We start from the raw sequence: 15,464 nt of genomic DNA on the forward strand, positions 1-15,464 counted from the left end.
GTTCAATTGCAGTAGAAAATATTTTAGATTCTTCATTCAAAGAATGAAAAAATTGTTATTCTGTGGTGTTCTGAAAACTCTTTTTGGTTCTTAAAAGAAAATAATGTAGTTAAAATGTAGAAAATGTTTTTTATTTGTTTAGTAACATAATTTACAAATCCTTGAACTTGCTAAACTTGATTTATTTTTGAATGAAACCGTATTTAATGAAACATTTACTTGGCTTATTTTTATAAAAATATTATGCTCAAACGTTTTAATTTGTAAAAAAAAAAAAAAGGAAAGACGACTCACCAAGGCTTCATGTATTTGATCAAAATACAGCAAAACAGTCATTTTGAAATATTTATTTATTTACTTTTACAGTGTAAAATACTAAAGTTTTTACACTTTGTGCAGAATAGCATAAGTAAAAATCATTCGTTTGGATTTCATGTTGTCATAAATTAACTTGGTTATATAGGCCCAGTTCTGCATGTAGGCTGATAGGGCTCGACTTCTATTGTTCTCTGTACAGTTTTTCTGGTTAGCTGTAATGATCTTTTGTTTTGCTGTCAGTGATAAAATGCAGGTGAAGGAACGGGTCAGGGATGGCCATCCTGCAGACTCCGGTCCCCTGGGCTGTACTGGGGCGAAAGGATGCATCTGGGCACATTGATTATCTGTCAACTGCTCCTGATAGGATCTGTGCAGGCCAGTGTTGGGGTATTAAGTGATCTGAAGTATTCAATAAATATTGATAATGAAGGCCTGTTAGTGAGGCTCCAGGGTTTTTGTTTCAGCCCCAGGAGAGGCGTTGCTTGCTGCCGTCCCAAAAGGCCATGTGTATTTGTGCATGTTTTTTAAGTATGCAAGAAAAAGGTGTTTACTTTTAGTTTAACTCCAACCCTTAAGAAGGCCTTCGGTGAAAACTTGAAATGTGTTTGTACACGTAACACTGTATTAGTTACCGGACTTGACACAAACATCATTTAGAGACCCTACTTCCATTTTGGAGAAATGCTTCTTCCATCACGGCCTCCCACATCTAAAAGCCCTGTTCTGAAAACATGCCTTATCTGCTTCACAGTCATTTGGCACTGTATTGAGTTTAGTGGCTTTTAAGGGTCCAGGCCTCCTTCTCCTCGATTTAATTTGTTGTCTTGAAAATGACCAAGTCTCTGTTTATTGGATTGGCGAGGCTGCAAGGTGCCTTACTGCTGCACTTATTCCCTTTACTTTGGGTGGGTCGCCGCACTGCCGTTGTTTGCCTCCCCTGTGTTTTTCTTTATCACCTTGTCGCAAATAGTCAGTGTTAAATCATTAAACATTCTCTCTCTCTCTCTCTTTCTCTCTTTTTCTCCTCTGCAGAAACTTGTCTGGGAACCCTCTGACAACTCTCTCATGGCAACTCTTTCAGAATCTCCAACTTTTCGAGCTGTAAGTTAAATGTGTTTTTGTTCTTTCTCTATATTCTCCAGCCTTTATTGATTTTTCACTGTGGTTAACTGGCTGATGGACACCATGCAGGTTTGAGCGAATATAAGCCTTGCTTGTGCATTAAATGTGATTTTATCAGTCCATAGATGTTTTAAACCCATCCTTCATGCTAGTTTGCGTCTTTGCATCATGTCAGTATCATTAAGACAATCTCAGGTGAATCCAACCTTGAACCAACATATAAAACTACCAAATTTTTCTGTAGGTTTAATAGCAACATAATCATTGCTGTTAATAGTGTTCAGTGTTTGTTGGAATACATGTCATTAACTAACCGGATGATTTTCAAAATGACACAGATTTTTGCACTATTGAGTTTTTATAACTAAATCATTGTTATTTATTAGCGTTTTGGCTTTTGGATGTTTTCTGTTGTTGTTTGTTGTTTACACTTCGTCACTTCAGATTGATTGAGACCTGATTGGGAAAGCACAATACATTTGCATGCTATTTGCTATCCATAACGAATCAGTATGAAAGGGCATTTACATCTGGGGCCAGATTCACGAAAATATACTTAAGAAGTAAGTTAAGAAATTTCTTATGATTAATTTCAAGAAGTTTGTAAGAATGAACTGAAGTGCAATTTTTGAAAAATTCTTAAGTTCTCAAATATATTCTTAAGATCATCTTAATTTTTTTCTTTAAAAAAATGACAGTCTTTATCGGAGTGAATACATTTCTCATGTAATAAACTCAGACTTTTTTTCATTAATTTCTGTGCTGTGTTTTTGTGCTCTCATGCGAGTGAACACTACCGGTATGTGTATCCACGCCTCTACAGCAAACGCGTCCTGCGCATTCATAAACACTGAATACTGCCAAAGACTGAACTAAAGCTCCCTATCTGAAACGTTTTAAAGCTGCTACTGAGTTTTGAAGTCAGCTAAAATTGCGATACATATATGCTATACATGATCGGTCATTGTTTACATTATCAGTCTGGCACTTCAGCACAACTTAAACACATCCCTTTTAATAATCCTGCAATTTTTAATGTAGCTAGTGTTGTTGTAATGCTTAAATATAATTTGAAATAACCCAGTAAATTCATTAAATAATTTCTTCTGTTTGGGATTTAAGACCAGTCTGGGACTGTCCTCTAATTTGCGATGATTTTTAAGAAGATTATTTTCAAGAATTTGAAGTCTTAAGTTTTGTCTTAAGAACAATTTTTAAGAACAAATTGTAAGACTATTCTTTAAGATTTCTCGGGGATACAACATATTATAAATTTTTAGTAAAAAATAATAAGAAAATGGCAATTAAGAAGAAATTTCTTCTTAAGAATGTTTTGTTAATCTGGCCCCTGCTCTGTTCCTGATCACATAGCAAAAACCTGAAGCTTTGCTGTTTTAATGTCTTTGGACAATAAATTCATGTTATCTAAAGAATATTTAGGAACTAACAACAGTAAAACTACTATTATTTTTTTTTTTTTTGCACCTAAACAAACTCAGACAGAATTAAATCTATTGATCAGTTATTTATAATGTTTGTCGTATTATTTTAATATAATTAATTATTAATTTGTTTATCTAGCTAATTTTGTAAACAGTTTTGACTCTGTTCTTGAAAGATCCTTTTTAAGAATAGTCTTAAAATATTTTCTTAAGATTGTTCTTAAGTCAAGAAGAATTCAAAAAAATAATCTTCTTAAAAATCATCGCAAATAACTTCTTAAATTTAGGACAGCCCCAGACTTGTCTTAAATCCCAAACAAAAGGAAATATTTAATGAATTTATTGGGTTATTACAAATTAATTGTTAGATTTAATCATGAAAATAATCCTTGATGGTATGGCATAAAACAAAACAAAAAGCAAAATATAACATACAATTAAATCTATAAAAAAAAAAAAAAAAAGATAAATTAATAAAACTAAAACTATAAGTGTACATTTCCCGATAATGTTTACTTAGGCTTATTATAGTAAATTTAAATTACATTTTTAACAAAAATTGTATGTAAAATAACTAAAACTGAAGTAAAAAATTTTAACATTTAAATTAAAAAATAAAATAAAATAATTTATAGTATAAAAAATTGTATTATAATATTAATAAACAATTTGTCTCAGTGACACTAAAATAACAGTTTCAAAATAATTTCATACATAATATTTTAAGTATTGTATTAGCGTAACTTTGTAAAAAGACTATTTATAGTTTGTTTATGATGTGATGTGCATTATACAATTCAGTGTAGACTTTCATGTAGATCATCTATATTATGAGCTTTAAATAATTGGTTAAGAAGTTTTGAACATGTTGATGTTTATTTGGTGTGCGAAAATAGTCATTTGGCAGTGGTAGTAATTTGTTGGGCCCTTGTCTCAGGATTATCGCAAATCAAGTAAAGCAATTTCATAATTATAGGGAAGGTGCCATCACAGTCCTGTCCAATGTGCAAACATTAATCAGCTGAGTGCATAGGGCTTTATCCATACAGGCATCTGCGTCTCGGTGTGCCTGTGTGCGCCTGACTAAACGTGATATTTTAAGCCAGGGAAGCAGGACAGTTCCTCTGAGGTGGCCCATCTTCTCTGCAGGGTTAGCATGTCCTTTGGAGATACTCCAAGGAGAGGAGTACTTTTGGATTTCCTGACAGATATCGAACATGTGTTGTTCTTAGAAAAAGAAAAAGTGCTAACAAAAGCATGTGGCCATGTACTGTGCATCTAACTGGGCAACTCTCCTAATTTTAGCTGCATGCAAGATGTGGCCTTCTAGTTATCATATTTGTCTAGTCAAGTAACTTAAATGTGCGGTTAGCATCAAAATTATGACATTTGGGCTCCTTTTTGATTTCTTCGAGTTCTGCAGGTCAAACGGAAATGACAAATTTCCTTGCATTCACAGCTGCGCTTATCATGTGATTAGTCTGAGGGTAAATTAATTTTATGTGACATAACGCAGGTCATATGGGTAATACCAGAGCCATGAAGCGATGATGATTGTGAGACACCCTCTCTAGAGGGACAACACAACCATATTCCATATGTGCACTGTTGTGTAATACTAGCAAAAATGCCATCTGTAAGCCTCCTGCTGTTTTCATTTCTCATTGGTTTTGTGCGGTCTAATCCCTCTGTTAAACATATTTTGGAAGCTATTGGTTGTATCTTATTTTTTCTTGATTAGAAATATTTAAATACATTTGATTTACTTAAACACTATATTGTACAGTTGTTCTGTTAGCCAATAAAAAGTTATTTTTTTTTTAATTTATTTGAAATCACACTGTCTTAAAAAGAAACACAGACCATCGTTTAACAATCTGTGAGCCTATATTAAATCTATCTTCAAATGTTTATAGTTTATCATTAAAAATCATTTTCTCAATAGAGAATAGTTAATTGAAATACAGTTTTGATTTCAACCTCTAATGATTATGTAAATACAGTAATCAAGATGAAAATTATTATTGCGCCCCATTCCGCCCCCTTTCCAGTGGTGTGCTTTCGTTTCTCCATAAAAGCCCAATTCACGTGCAAATCAGTAAAATCATGTAACATGACTTTTGCATAATGGAATGTGCTTGATTTATTGAAGTTGATTACATTATTTTTCAAGCGCAAAAGAGAAATATCGCTGTTCCTCAGGAGGATTTCCGTCCATGCGTTTAGAGAGGGAACATGGAAAGTCAACTTTTAGCTTGGAATGTTTGCCTAAATGGTCAAATACATGCAAAAAAGTGTCAAAATGTGGTGCTTGGTGATTATTCACCAAAACCCTCATTTGTTATGTCTTCAGTGAACATCAACAGTTAAAAATGAAGGTAAGCGTGTGACAGTAAATTGGATCCATGCAGCTCTTAGAGTGACAGCAGTCTAATATGACTGCTGTCGACCGTATGCTTAAAGGCAGGGTAGGTGATTTGATTCAAAAATATTTTTAGTTAATGCTGATTAAAAAGTCTCTTCACGTGCCAATCAATAAGTAAACATAGCAATCAATAAGTGGTCTAAATATCTATATAGCCAGTGGAAGGCGACAAATGACATGTTCGATCAATCAGACTGTTCGGTCCAAACAAAATGATATGTCTGTTCACATAGACATGCTACTGTATGTCATCAGCATGTTTCATTAAGCTCCTGCAGACTATGGAAGGCATTATTAATTTTTACTATTCACTTTGTACTGTAGAGTTTTCTCAGTGAATAATAAGATATGATGGAATCTGACAGCATTGCATTCAACACTTTAAGAACACCATCTCATCATGTTGCTGGTTAGCCTATGGTCTTCCTGTGTGTGTTCATGCGTTTTGGAGGAGGCGTGGCTTTGGAGAGTGATTTGCAGGGAGGGTGGGATCTTATGCTTTCAAAGCTAGATTGCTGTAGATAACCTTTCTGAATTTGACTACCCTACCTTTGCTATTAATCAAACAACAAAATACAAAAGACTTTTTTTTTTCTTCTTCACAAAATTTTACCATGAATGTCCAGGATGAGAAAGCAAAGGACCCACATATGAAACCCCCTGTGATTTAAATGATTTCACTTTTAATCGTTGTTCATGCACTTTGAGAGCTTCTGTTATCAGTCTGTGACAGACCGTTGGTCGTCATGGAGCCGCTCCACTTGGGGACACATCTGTTGATTAAAAACAGATAAATTGAAAGATGCTTCCTGTTGTCCAACCAGCATAGAGCCAAAATCATCTATCTATCTATCTATCTATCTATCTATCTATCTATCTATCTATCTATCTATCTATCTATCTATCTATCTATCTATCTATCTATCTATCTATCTATCTATCTATCTATCTATCTATCTATCTATCTATCTATCTATCTATCTATTTATTTCATCTCCTGGTGGAATGACCTTTCCAACTTAATCCGATCGGGAAATCATGGTTTGGCTAAAAACACATATTTTACGTCTTTATTTGACCCTCTAACTCTTTATTCTAATTCTGTTTGATTTATTTGTTGTCTTTTATATATATATATATATATATATATATATATATATATGTGTGTGTGTGTGTGTGTGTGTGTGTGTGTGTGTGTGTGTGTGTGTGTGTGTGTGTGTGTGTGTGTGTGTGTATACAAAAAAGAAAAAAAATCTCTAACTGGCATTTTTTTTCTAAAAAAGCAAACGATACAAACACTTCGTTTTTATTTAAGTTAGACTTTAAAATAATCATTTTATGTACAGTATGAACATTTAAAGGAGACATAGTTTAACTGAACAATGACAGACTTGACTAAAAGGATTTGACTCTATATATCTGAGAAGCTAATCCTCAGCTTTGTTCTATAAAGTGGCCTGTTGTTTAAGCAGTAAGCATGTCTGCCTGTGATTTCAAATGTGGTTTTGGCATATGAAGCACATTCAATGCTACTAAGCAGTCAGCACTATGTGCACAAAGGCCTGTATAGCTAGTACAATGGTCTAAGCACATTATTGCTTAACTTTAATATGCACTATTGGAAGACTCGTATGTACCCATCACAGTGCTGCCAAATTTTGAGACGCAGGCTGTGGGTATCACACATAATGTCTGCAGTCAGTGCCAGCACTGTCACTCTATAAGAACTGATGCGAACACCTGCAACAGCATCTTAGCGTGAACGCGAATATTTGTCCTCACCCACGCGCGAGTATGCTTACACATGTAATTGCTGTCAGTTTTTCTTCTTGACGGCTGGGAGGTGATAAGGGGTGGTGTGTGTGTGTGCGCGGCCGTGGGTCAGGACCAAGGGTGTAATCATAACATAGTGGAATGACCTATACAGCTAAGGCAGCCCACTCCAAGACTTCCTTATCACTGCAGGTAGCATGGAGGGGATGTGCCAATCACCTGTGCCTCTTATTGAAACCCATGTCACAAATGAAAGTGGACTAGCCTCTTTGTTTCTGAGCATTAGCAGGTTTAGCAGGAGTGTTTTTCTTACCATATGATAACGTAGACAGTTTGTGCAACATGCCCTCCTCCTCAACAACTACTCCTCAAAAACTAGTTCAGAACAACATATATATATATAATTTTTCATATTTTTACCTTTGCCTGAGGATTGCTGGTTAGCAGGGTGGAACATACCGCCATTAGCTAGCCCCCTTGTTTGTGAGCTCCAAGAATCTGAGGTCATTCACTGGACACTTTTCTCCGTGAACATTGATTTAACTGATTTAATTTCAGTTAATTGGCATATTATGAAGTTCATTTAATTTATAATCAATGTACAGACTTAATTTGTTCATTTTCTGAATGAAAGTGAGTGGCGTTTTCACATTCAGAACTGTTTTCAGGAATTGTGTGTATTTGCTAAAAACTTTATCTGTTATGAGCTTTAAATCATAAAAATTGTGACATTAAATCATTACTCCCTCTACTTGAGAATAAGAGTATTGATTAAAGACTGGTTTACTATCCCTTAAATTTGTCTTAGATGGCAAAATAGTGGCAAAAATTGCACCGTTGGCACCGACTTTACACCTCAGGGCCATTTTTTTTTTTTGACTTGCATAAAAAAAATGGATTCAATACTGTGTCATTTACATTTTCATTCTCCTCGGGAACTAGCTGTCCCAAAAGGGATGAAGAGAAACAGTAAGGACTGCAGTAATCAAGACAGATATAGAGTGAGATGGAGAAAACTGCATTCAGCAAGAAAATTATGTCCTGAAATCAGATCTTTTGCACAGCTCGTATTGTTCAGAGTGAATGGCCATAATTAGTATGCTTTGTATGATAACACAGCAGAGGCCAGTGGAGTAGCCTAATCTGAGGAGCGGATGTAGGCCAAGTGTGTCATCTATGTTTATTTGCCGCAAATCCAATTAAGCTTTCATCGTAAATAAGCTCAAAAAAGGGACATCAGGAAATGCTGTAGCTTTCTGTTTTCTCAATTATCTACTTTCTGACGCAAGAACCGCAAGATTCCGAGGCCTTCAACTGCAGCAGGGATGTCACTGTTGGATTGAACATTTCTCTGACAGGATATACCTTATCCCCTCAAACCCACCCCTCTTTTTTTGTTATTTTCCTCCAGTGATTATGATCTCAAGGCAAGCGTGAAGTATGCCTGGATGTTCGTCAACTTGCCCTTTAGGTGATTTTGTTTTTAAAAATGTCTGCTAATTCTTCACAGCAACCCTTGATATGTCTAGCATTTTTAGCTATCCCTCTCGTTTTCGGAGCATTTTCAAGAGTAGCGTGTTAAGCAGGAGTTTTTTTTTTTTTATTAGTCCTTAGAAAACCACTGTACTGTACATAGTGTTTGTCATTTTAAATGTTTTTTCTTTTAAACATAACTCTTACCTCACCAAAACTGGTAGGTTACAGACCCAAAAGACATGGGCAGCAAGATAAAAACAATGCTAATAATAAAATAACAAGAGAGGAGTAAACTGTCTTATCTTTTGGTGTTGATATATTTTGGTGCAAAATCATCTGTCACTAGGTAGCAGCTAGCGAACTTAGCCAGCTGCTAACATAGACTGGTTGTGACGCCCTAATCCTCCACAATCCAAATCCTGTTAAGAACAGCCATGATTTTACCTAATTTTACCTTAATCTTTTTTACCTTCAGCTGAAGATATAGCTGGTTAGCGGTGTGGAACCTAGTGCCTTTAGCTATCCCCCTTGTTTATTAAGCAGTTTAAGATTAGTGTCTTTAGAAGGAGTGTTTTTTTTGTAATGTTTGCTTTTTTAAATGTTTTTTCTTAAAATGTCGATATCGACTGGTAGGTTACATACTCAAAACGTCATGGGCAGCAAGATAAAATCAATGCTAAATGCTCTTTTTGGTGCTGATATATTTTGGTGCAAAATCTTCTGTCACTAGCTACATTAGCAGTCAAATTAGCTAAATGTGACATGCCCTCATACTCAATAACAACAAAACTAGTTAAGAACAACTGGTTTTACCTCACTTTCCAGCTTTTAGCCTTTACCTGAAGATAGAATAGCTGGTTAGTGGTGCGGAACCTAGCACATTTAGCTAGCCCCTTGTTTCTGAGTGCTTTCAAGTGTGTGTGAGGCGACACATGGTAAATCTTCTTTACCCGCTCGGTGGATGATGATATGATACAAGCCTATTTACGGCCAAAGCACAAAAGCGTATTCGCCACAGTCTGCAGACTCAGTCACTCAGCCACCGCATTTAGCCTCTCGGCTAGCAGCTGCGAGTGCCATCAATCCGTTTTATTCTGTTGACCTTTCTCTAATCTCCGTCTGTATAAAGCGTCTCCCACAGACACGAACTTCATGTCTGGCTCATTGCTGGAAGGATCATCACTGTTAAAAAAAAAAAAAAAGGACTAAGAGTAATAGTGACAGTAAACATGCTGCGGGGAGAGTCTGTTTTAAGGCATTTATTTCCCACATTTACAGCTGTCTGAAATGAATGAAAAAATTATAAATGAAACAAAACACTGCAACTTGGTTTTCAGCCAGAGCCGGTTAACCATTAAATCAGATTATTTAACTAGCCCAGTGTTGTCAGTGAGCCAAGGTAGTTTAGTAATATAACTAATTATGTTTTCCAAGATGAAGGAATAACCTTATGTGGGCTTTAATTGCATGGATAAAAAGTTGTGATGTAAACAATTGAAGAGAGTATGCCAATTAGCAGGGTTCAAATTAGAACAGGAAATAAATGCATACAGTAAGTGCCTCTATGTGTCAATTTCCTTTAAAAATAAAACTTCTGTGGAGAACTTGTAAAGACTGCTTAAAAAGGAGAGATGGTATTAATTACATTATTGTGATGGATTTATCAAATTAATTGTTGTAATATGCATATTTAAATATGTCTAGATATAAAGATAATTAAAATATTTTAATGTGGCAAATTTAATCAGAGTTTTTAGTGATACAGTGTTTTTTTTTTTAAGTCAATGTACTATTTATTTCTATAGCAAATGAACTGACTTTATATTTTGCAATTGAGATTCTCAGACTATCATCTAAAATACATTTTTAAATGACAATTTTATATATCATAAAAAAATATGAAGAAATATATATAGGGTTCACTTTTAAGTCCCTGTCAAACACAGCACGGCAAAGGGCGGCGAAGAACCAGTGCACATACTCACTCGTCTTGTTTTTTTGTCTGCAATTTAATGGGATTACTGATTGGGAGAAAACCGTTAAGCCTGGTGACATATTGTGGAGGGAGATCATAAATTAATCTTCAGTTTATAAGGATGCTTAAGTCATTATGCATGTGGAAAAAAGATTAAAATGCATATATTCATTAGTCTTGAACAGAACTTGGCAGTATTGCTGAGAATCCATTTTTCACAGTTCCTTTTCCTACAAACATTTCTGATTCCTATCAGATTCCTATCATATTCCTGGCAGCACTTGTGACGCTTTAAAAAAAGATGGTTTGTTTAACATTGTACAGACGATACATACTTATTAGCATCACAGAAGGAATAAACTGCATATCTATACTGCATTAATCTCAACAAAATGTCTGTCAAATGAAAAAAAATAAAATAAAAAAGCTGTGATTTTTCACAATATAACAGCAGGAAAGGACTGTGAAGGAAGTGTTTTGACAGTTTTTAAACTGAGCTGGGCAAATTTAGTAGGTATAGAGGTACTCTTGTCTCTTGCGTTGATCTCTGGCCCCACCTGTTACAATGACTACACGTGATCTTGTCTTTCCAGATGTCAGATCACACCAACACGGTGCTCTCTATCGAGACAAGGCCAAGCTTTTGTGTACTATCTAGTGAAAGCATGAGAGGAAAACAGAGATGCTTGACAGAAATCTCTCAGTAATTTCCTGGCCATTTAAAGTAGCATGCTGCTTTGAAGAATACAGACCTATCTACCTGTACTCTGAAAGCTTCCCCAGTGAAAATTAATCATAAGCAATTCATGAGCTAAAAAGTAATCTTTATGCCAAAGCACATCTCTATTTACTTCAGTGGCAGAAAAAAAATAAGTTCCTAGAAACAGTATTGAGATTCACAGTTCATAGTAGAATTGCAGATTATGTGGGGGGAAAAGGAAGAATATTAATGAACTATGTTCAGACATTAACCTTAAGAATTGGCTATAGCAAATTAGGGTTAATATGCCTCATTGTATATAGTATTTTTTTTTGTTTAGTTTTTCCATATCTGTAGTTAATTTGTTGGTAGAAATGATCAGTACAGTTCAAAACCCATTAATGATTGTGTTAACCTTTTAATTATTATTATTATAAATATTTAATATAAGTAACCTCACTGCTGTTGATGCGATTTTGATATTTAGATTTTTCATTTGCATTATATATTTTTCTTTCAAAATATTTTGTAATAAAAAAATATATATATTTGTTGTTTAATAATCTCCCCATTATATTCATTATTACTTTTTATTATTAAAATATTTGCACAAATGGTATAATACAAAAAATATATTTATATTGACATTTATTTATTATACTAATAAGTATTTTTTATCGTAATTTCAACACTGAATTCCTATAGATAGATAGATAGATAGATAGATAGATAGATAGATAGATAGAAACATGGGTTTGTTGGTGTCACTGATTATATTGCTTTGAAAATCTGAATATCTCAAATGATCAACCGTTTCAAAGTGGAAATGCAAGCAAGCTACCTCTTTCTTGCCTTCTGTTATTTTTTCTTTATCTCTCTTTCTCTGTTACTCTCTCTTTCTCTCATGTGGTGTTTGGCACTTTATGTGTGGAATAATAGGGATGATGCTTTCATATTGATTGTTAGCCTGAAGTAATCACTCAGATGATGAAAATAATAAGCTCAGCAGAGAACTAGAGAGGAACATGACTGATGCCTGGCAAAATGTTCATGCACTGGTAATGATGTCCCCCTCTATTGATTATTACTTCCCACTTACCCCGGCGATTAGTTACATATTTAATGCAATTCCGTTAAAACAGTGAAAACATTTATTCAGTCTTTCTGTGCCATGTATCTATTATAACATCAATGTACATTTTTCACAATTTGCTTAATGCGTTTTATATCAAGATGTTAATCCTGGACTGATGGGGCAATATATTTCTATGAAATATAGATTTTTAATGGAATTCTGAACGCAAAGGATTGTGGGTACCAGAGCAGAAAGACAGTGTGAGGGAGTGGTTCAGATTGGTAGGGCTGGGTGATACAGTATGAACATTATCAGTGTTTAATATTTGTGTGTGTGTGTGTGTGTGTGTGTGTGTATATATATATATATATATATATATATATATATAATATTAGACATTGATAATGTGTCTATATCATATCAAGTAGATTAAAAATGCTTATAATAACATGAAAATACGGTTGTTGTGAGTTCGTGTGGGTAAGGAAGAGGACAAGGGGTCGGCTGGACTGCTGACGAATATTTATTTAACAAAAACAAATCAAAGTTTTCTAACACCAGATGGTGACTTCTATTTTGCTGAGTTCACTCGGTGCTTTCGCTTTCCGGCTTCCGGTTTCCGTTTCCGGCTTCTGTCAGCAGTCCCACTCTCTCTCACTTGCTTCCATCTCTTCTGGCGGTTTATACCCTCTCCACGCCAATTACTAGAACCAGAAACAGGTGATAATAATTTCTGCCCAAACCACTCACTTACTGCTCGTCTCCTGATCCTCTCTCCCGCTGCAGACTTCGCTAAACCACGCCCCCCCCTGCCACAACGGTAAAATAAATACTGCATTACAACAATTAATAAAACCATATTTTCCACAGTTATATAATAGACAGTAGATAGATTAATTTAATCTAATTATAATAATTATTTATTATAATTGTATTTAATTAATTTAATAAAATGTAATTAATTTAATACAAAAAAGTAAATTTATATGTCAATAAACCAAATGTTATGTAAAATTAGTCTCTGCCTCAGATGTCACACCCATGGACCGTTGGCTAAATGTCTGATGCATATGGGACACAAAAGTGGAAACACTTAAGGAGTGCCGAAGTCGTCATTGGATTGTTTGAATTCTACAGGATTTTTGGAGACGTGTGTGTCACTTTCTTTAAAGTTCCACCTGGAAAGATACTGTGGCACCAAACCCACTCACGAAAGAAGAAAGACATAGGGTTTACAACTGTGACGATGAGCACTTATCAGGATTAACTAAACCAGGGGTAGGCAAGTTCAGTCCTAGAGTGCCGCAAACCTGCAGAGTTCAGCTTCAACCCTAATCAATGTCTTCAGGATTACTAGGCTACAGGCAGGTGAGGGTTTTTTTCAGGGTTGGAGCTGAACTCTCCAGGACTGATGCTCTCTAGGACCAAACTTGCCTACCCCTGAACTAAACACTGGATTTTCAAAAGTATGTAAATATTTAAAGTTTGCGGCATAGAATCTACGTCCGTGAGTTTTATTGTCTGTTTATAGTCTGTTATTGTGGTGACATTTCCATGCCCCGAAACATGAAGATGAACGAAACTAATATTTTTGACATGTCGTACTCATGAGCGGGCCTTGGCCAATGAAAGGTGACATAGATTCTAGACCATAAGTCTAAAGGCCTGGCTATGCCAGACTATACAAAAATGTACATTTGTTAAATTAATATAGTGAGTGAGAAAAAACAAACAAACTGCTATATCAAAATCTTGAAACAGTTCCAGCTTTGATAGATAGATAGATAGATAGATAGATAGATAGATAGATAGATAGATAGATAGATAGATAGACCGTATATACGATTTAATTACACAATTTACATATATTTATAATTTTTTTTACCAGTTCACATATTTTTTATACAATGTTTTTCTCACACATTATAAATGTATGAATCATGGAAAAAAACAAACAAAAACTCTTACTAAATCGAAACTTTTGAATGTTAGTGTGTCTATGTATTGATTGATTGATTTAAAAAATTCAGTCTATCACTCAGCCAGTAGTAAACCACTTGCCTGCCATTTCCCGAGTTTTCCATCCCAGAACATAGAAGTTAGGGGCATGTCTATTGTTATCTGGTGTCACCAGGGCTTTGGCTAACACAATATCATACTTCCCTACCCACTTGTGGGCATATTTCAGTGTCACTCACGCTTTCTCGGGTCACGGCGGACCACCATCAATCTCTGTCGTTGGCCTTCTCTCGCTCTCTGTTGTGCAAACACTACTCTTGCCTGACAGAGCAGCGCTGCATGTTTCGCTCCCCTCCAATCCATATTGACGTCTGTCATTTAGAGCTGTGGTCAATGACGAGTCTTTATCACTCCCGTCGCTCCCAACGCCCGCTGACAGCTTCCCGTCCGGAGCTTATGAAAAACACCAAAGATGCTTAATGGAAACTGCCTTCTGCCGGCGTAAACGGTAATAGAGTCAGTCCCGAGATGTGGTGGAGAAGTGCAGGTCGGGAAATGATACCTGCTGTTTGGAGCACATCCAGAAAATCCATATGGATTGAGACGAATGTGGATTTCCATACTTTGAAGCTGGCAGTGCAGCCATATTGTGAGGGTAATGATGCAGAAGGTGTGAGAGCCCTACAAATATCACCTCGCTTTTCTCCACAGTTCGTCTGTGGGAGAATTAATCTGCAGTTTTGTTTGAGAAAGTTGGGCATGAAATGGCATTCATTGTCTTTTAATGAAGAGTTGAGCAAACAGTATGTCTTTTTTCTTTCATTTCTGCCCTCCATCAGGTACCGTGTGATTGTATTTGACACCCTGTCTGATTGATAATTAGGTTGTGATGACTAGAGGGACTTAAAACTTTAATTATAATATGATTAAACAATGCCCCCTCATATGGGATCAGGCCAACGATGCAGGAAAGCCAATTTAATCCCTGTAAGAATGACTCGGAGCATCACAGGAACGGTAATGAGAGCTTGGAGAGAGAACCCTAATATCCGCTGCATGGGGCTCCGTCTTCCTGCCAGCAGTTGTGGGTTTCGATCTGTTACCACACATACACACGCGGGTTGGAATGGGGAACTTTCTCTTTCACATTCACTGCTCTTAATATAAAGTAATGACCCTCAACATTGGACATTTTGGAT

General features: G+C 35.6%; 1 protein-coding gene across 1 annotated transcript in view; it reads left to right on the forward strand.

Moving 5' to 3' along the window:
- ntrk3a (neurotrophic tyrosine kinase, receptor, type 3a) overlaps positions 1 to 15,464 on the forward strand; it is a 203,515-nt gene that overhangs the window by 78,992 nt on the left and 109,059 nt on the right. The window contains exon 4 of the mRNA XM_026252909.1: positions 1,351 to 1,419. Coding sequence (XP_026108694.1) covers positions 1,351 to 1,419 — 69 coding nt within the window. The remainder of the gene's footprint in view (positions 1 to 1,350; positions 1,420 to 15,464) is intronic.

The sequence above is a fragment of the Carassius auratus genome, unplaced genomic scaffold, assembly GCF_003368295.1.
Source record: "Carassius auratus strain Wakin unplaced genomic scaffold, ASM336829v1 scaf_tig00032278, whole genome shotgun sequence".
NCBI classification, from domain to species: Eukaryota; Metazoa; Chordata; class Actinopteri; order Cypriniformes; family Cyprinidae; genus Carassius; species Carassius auratus.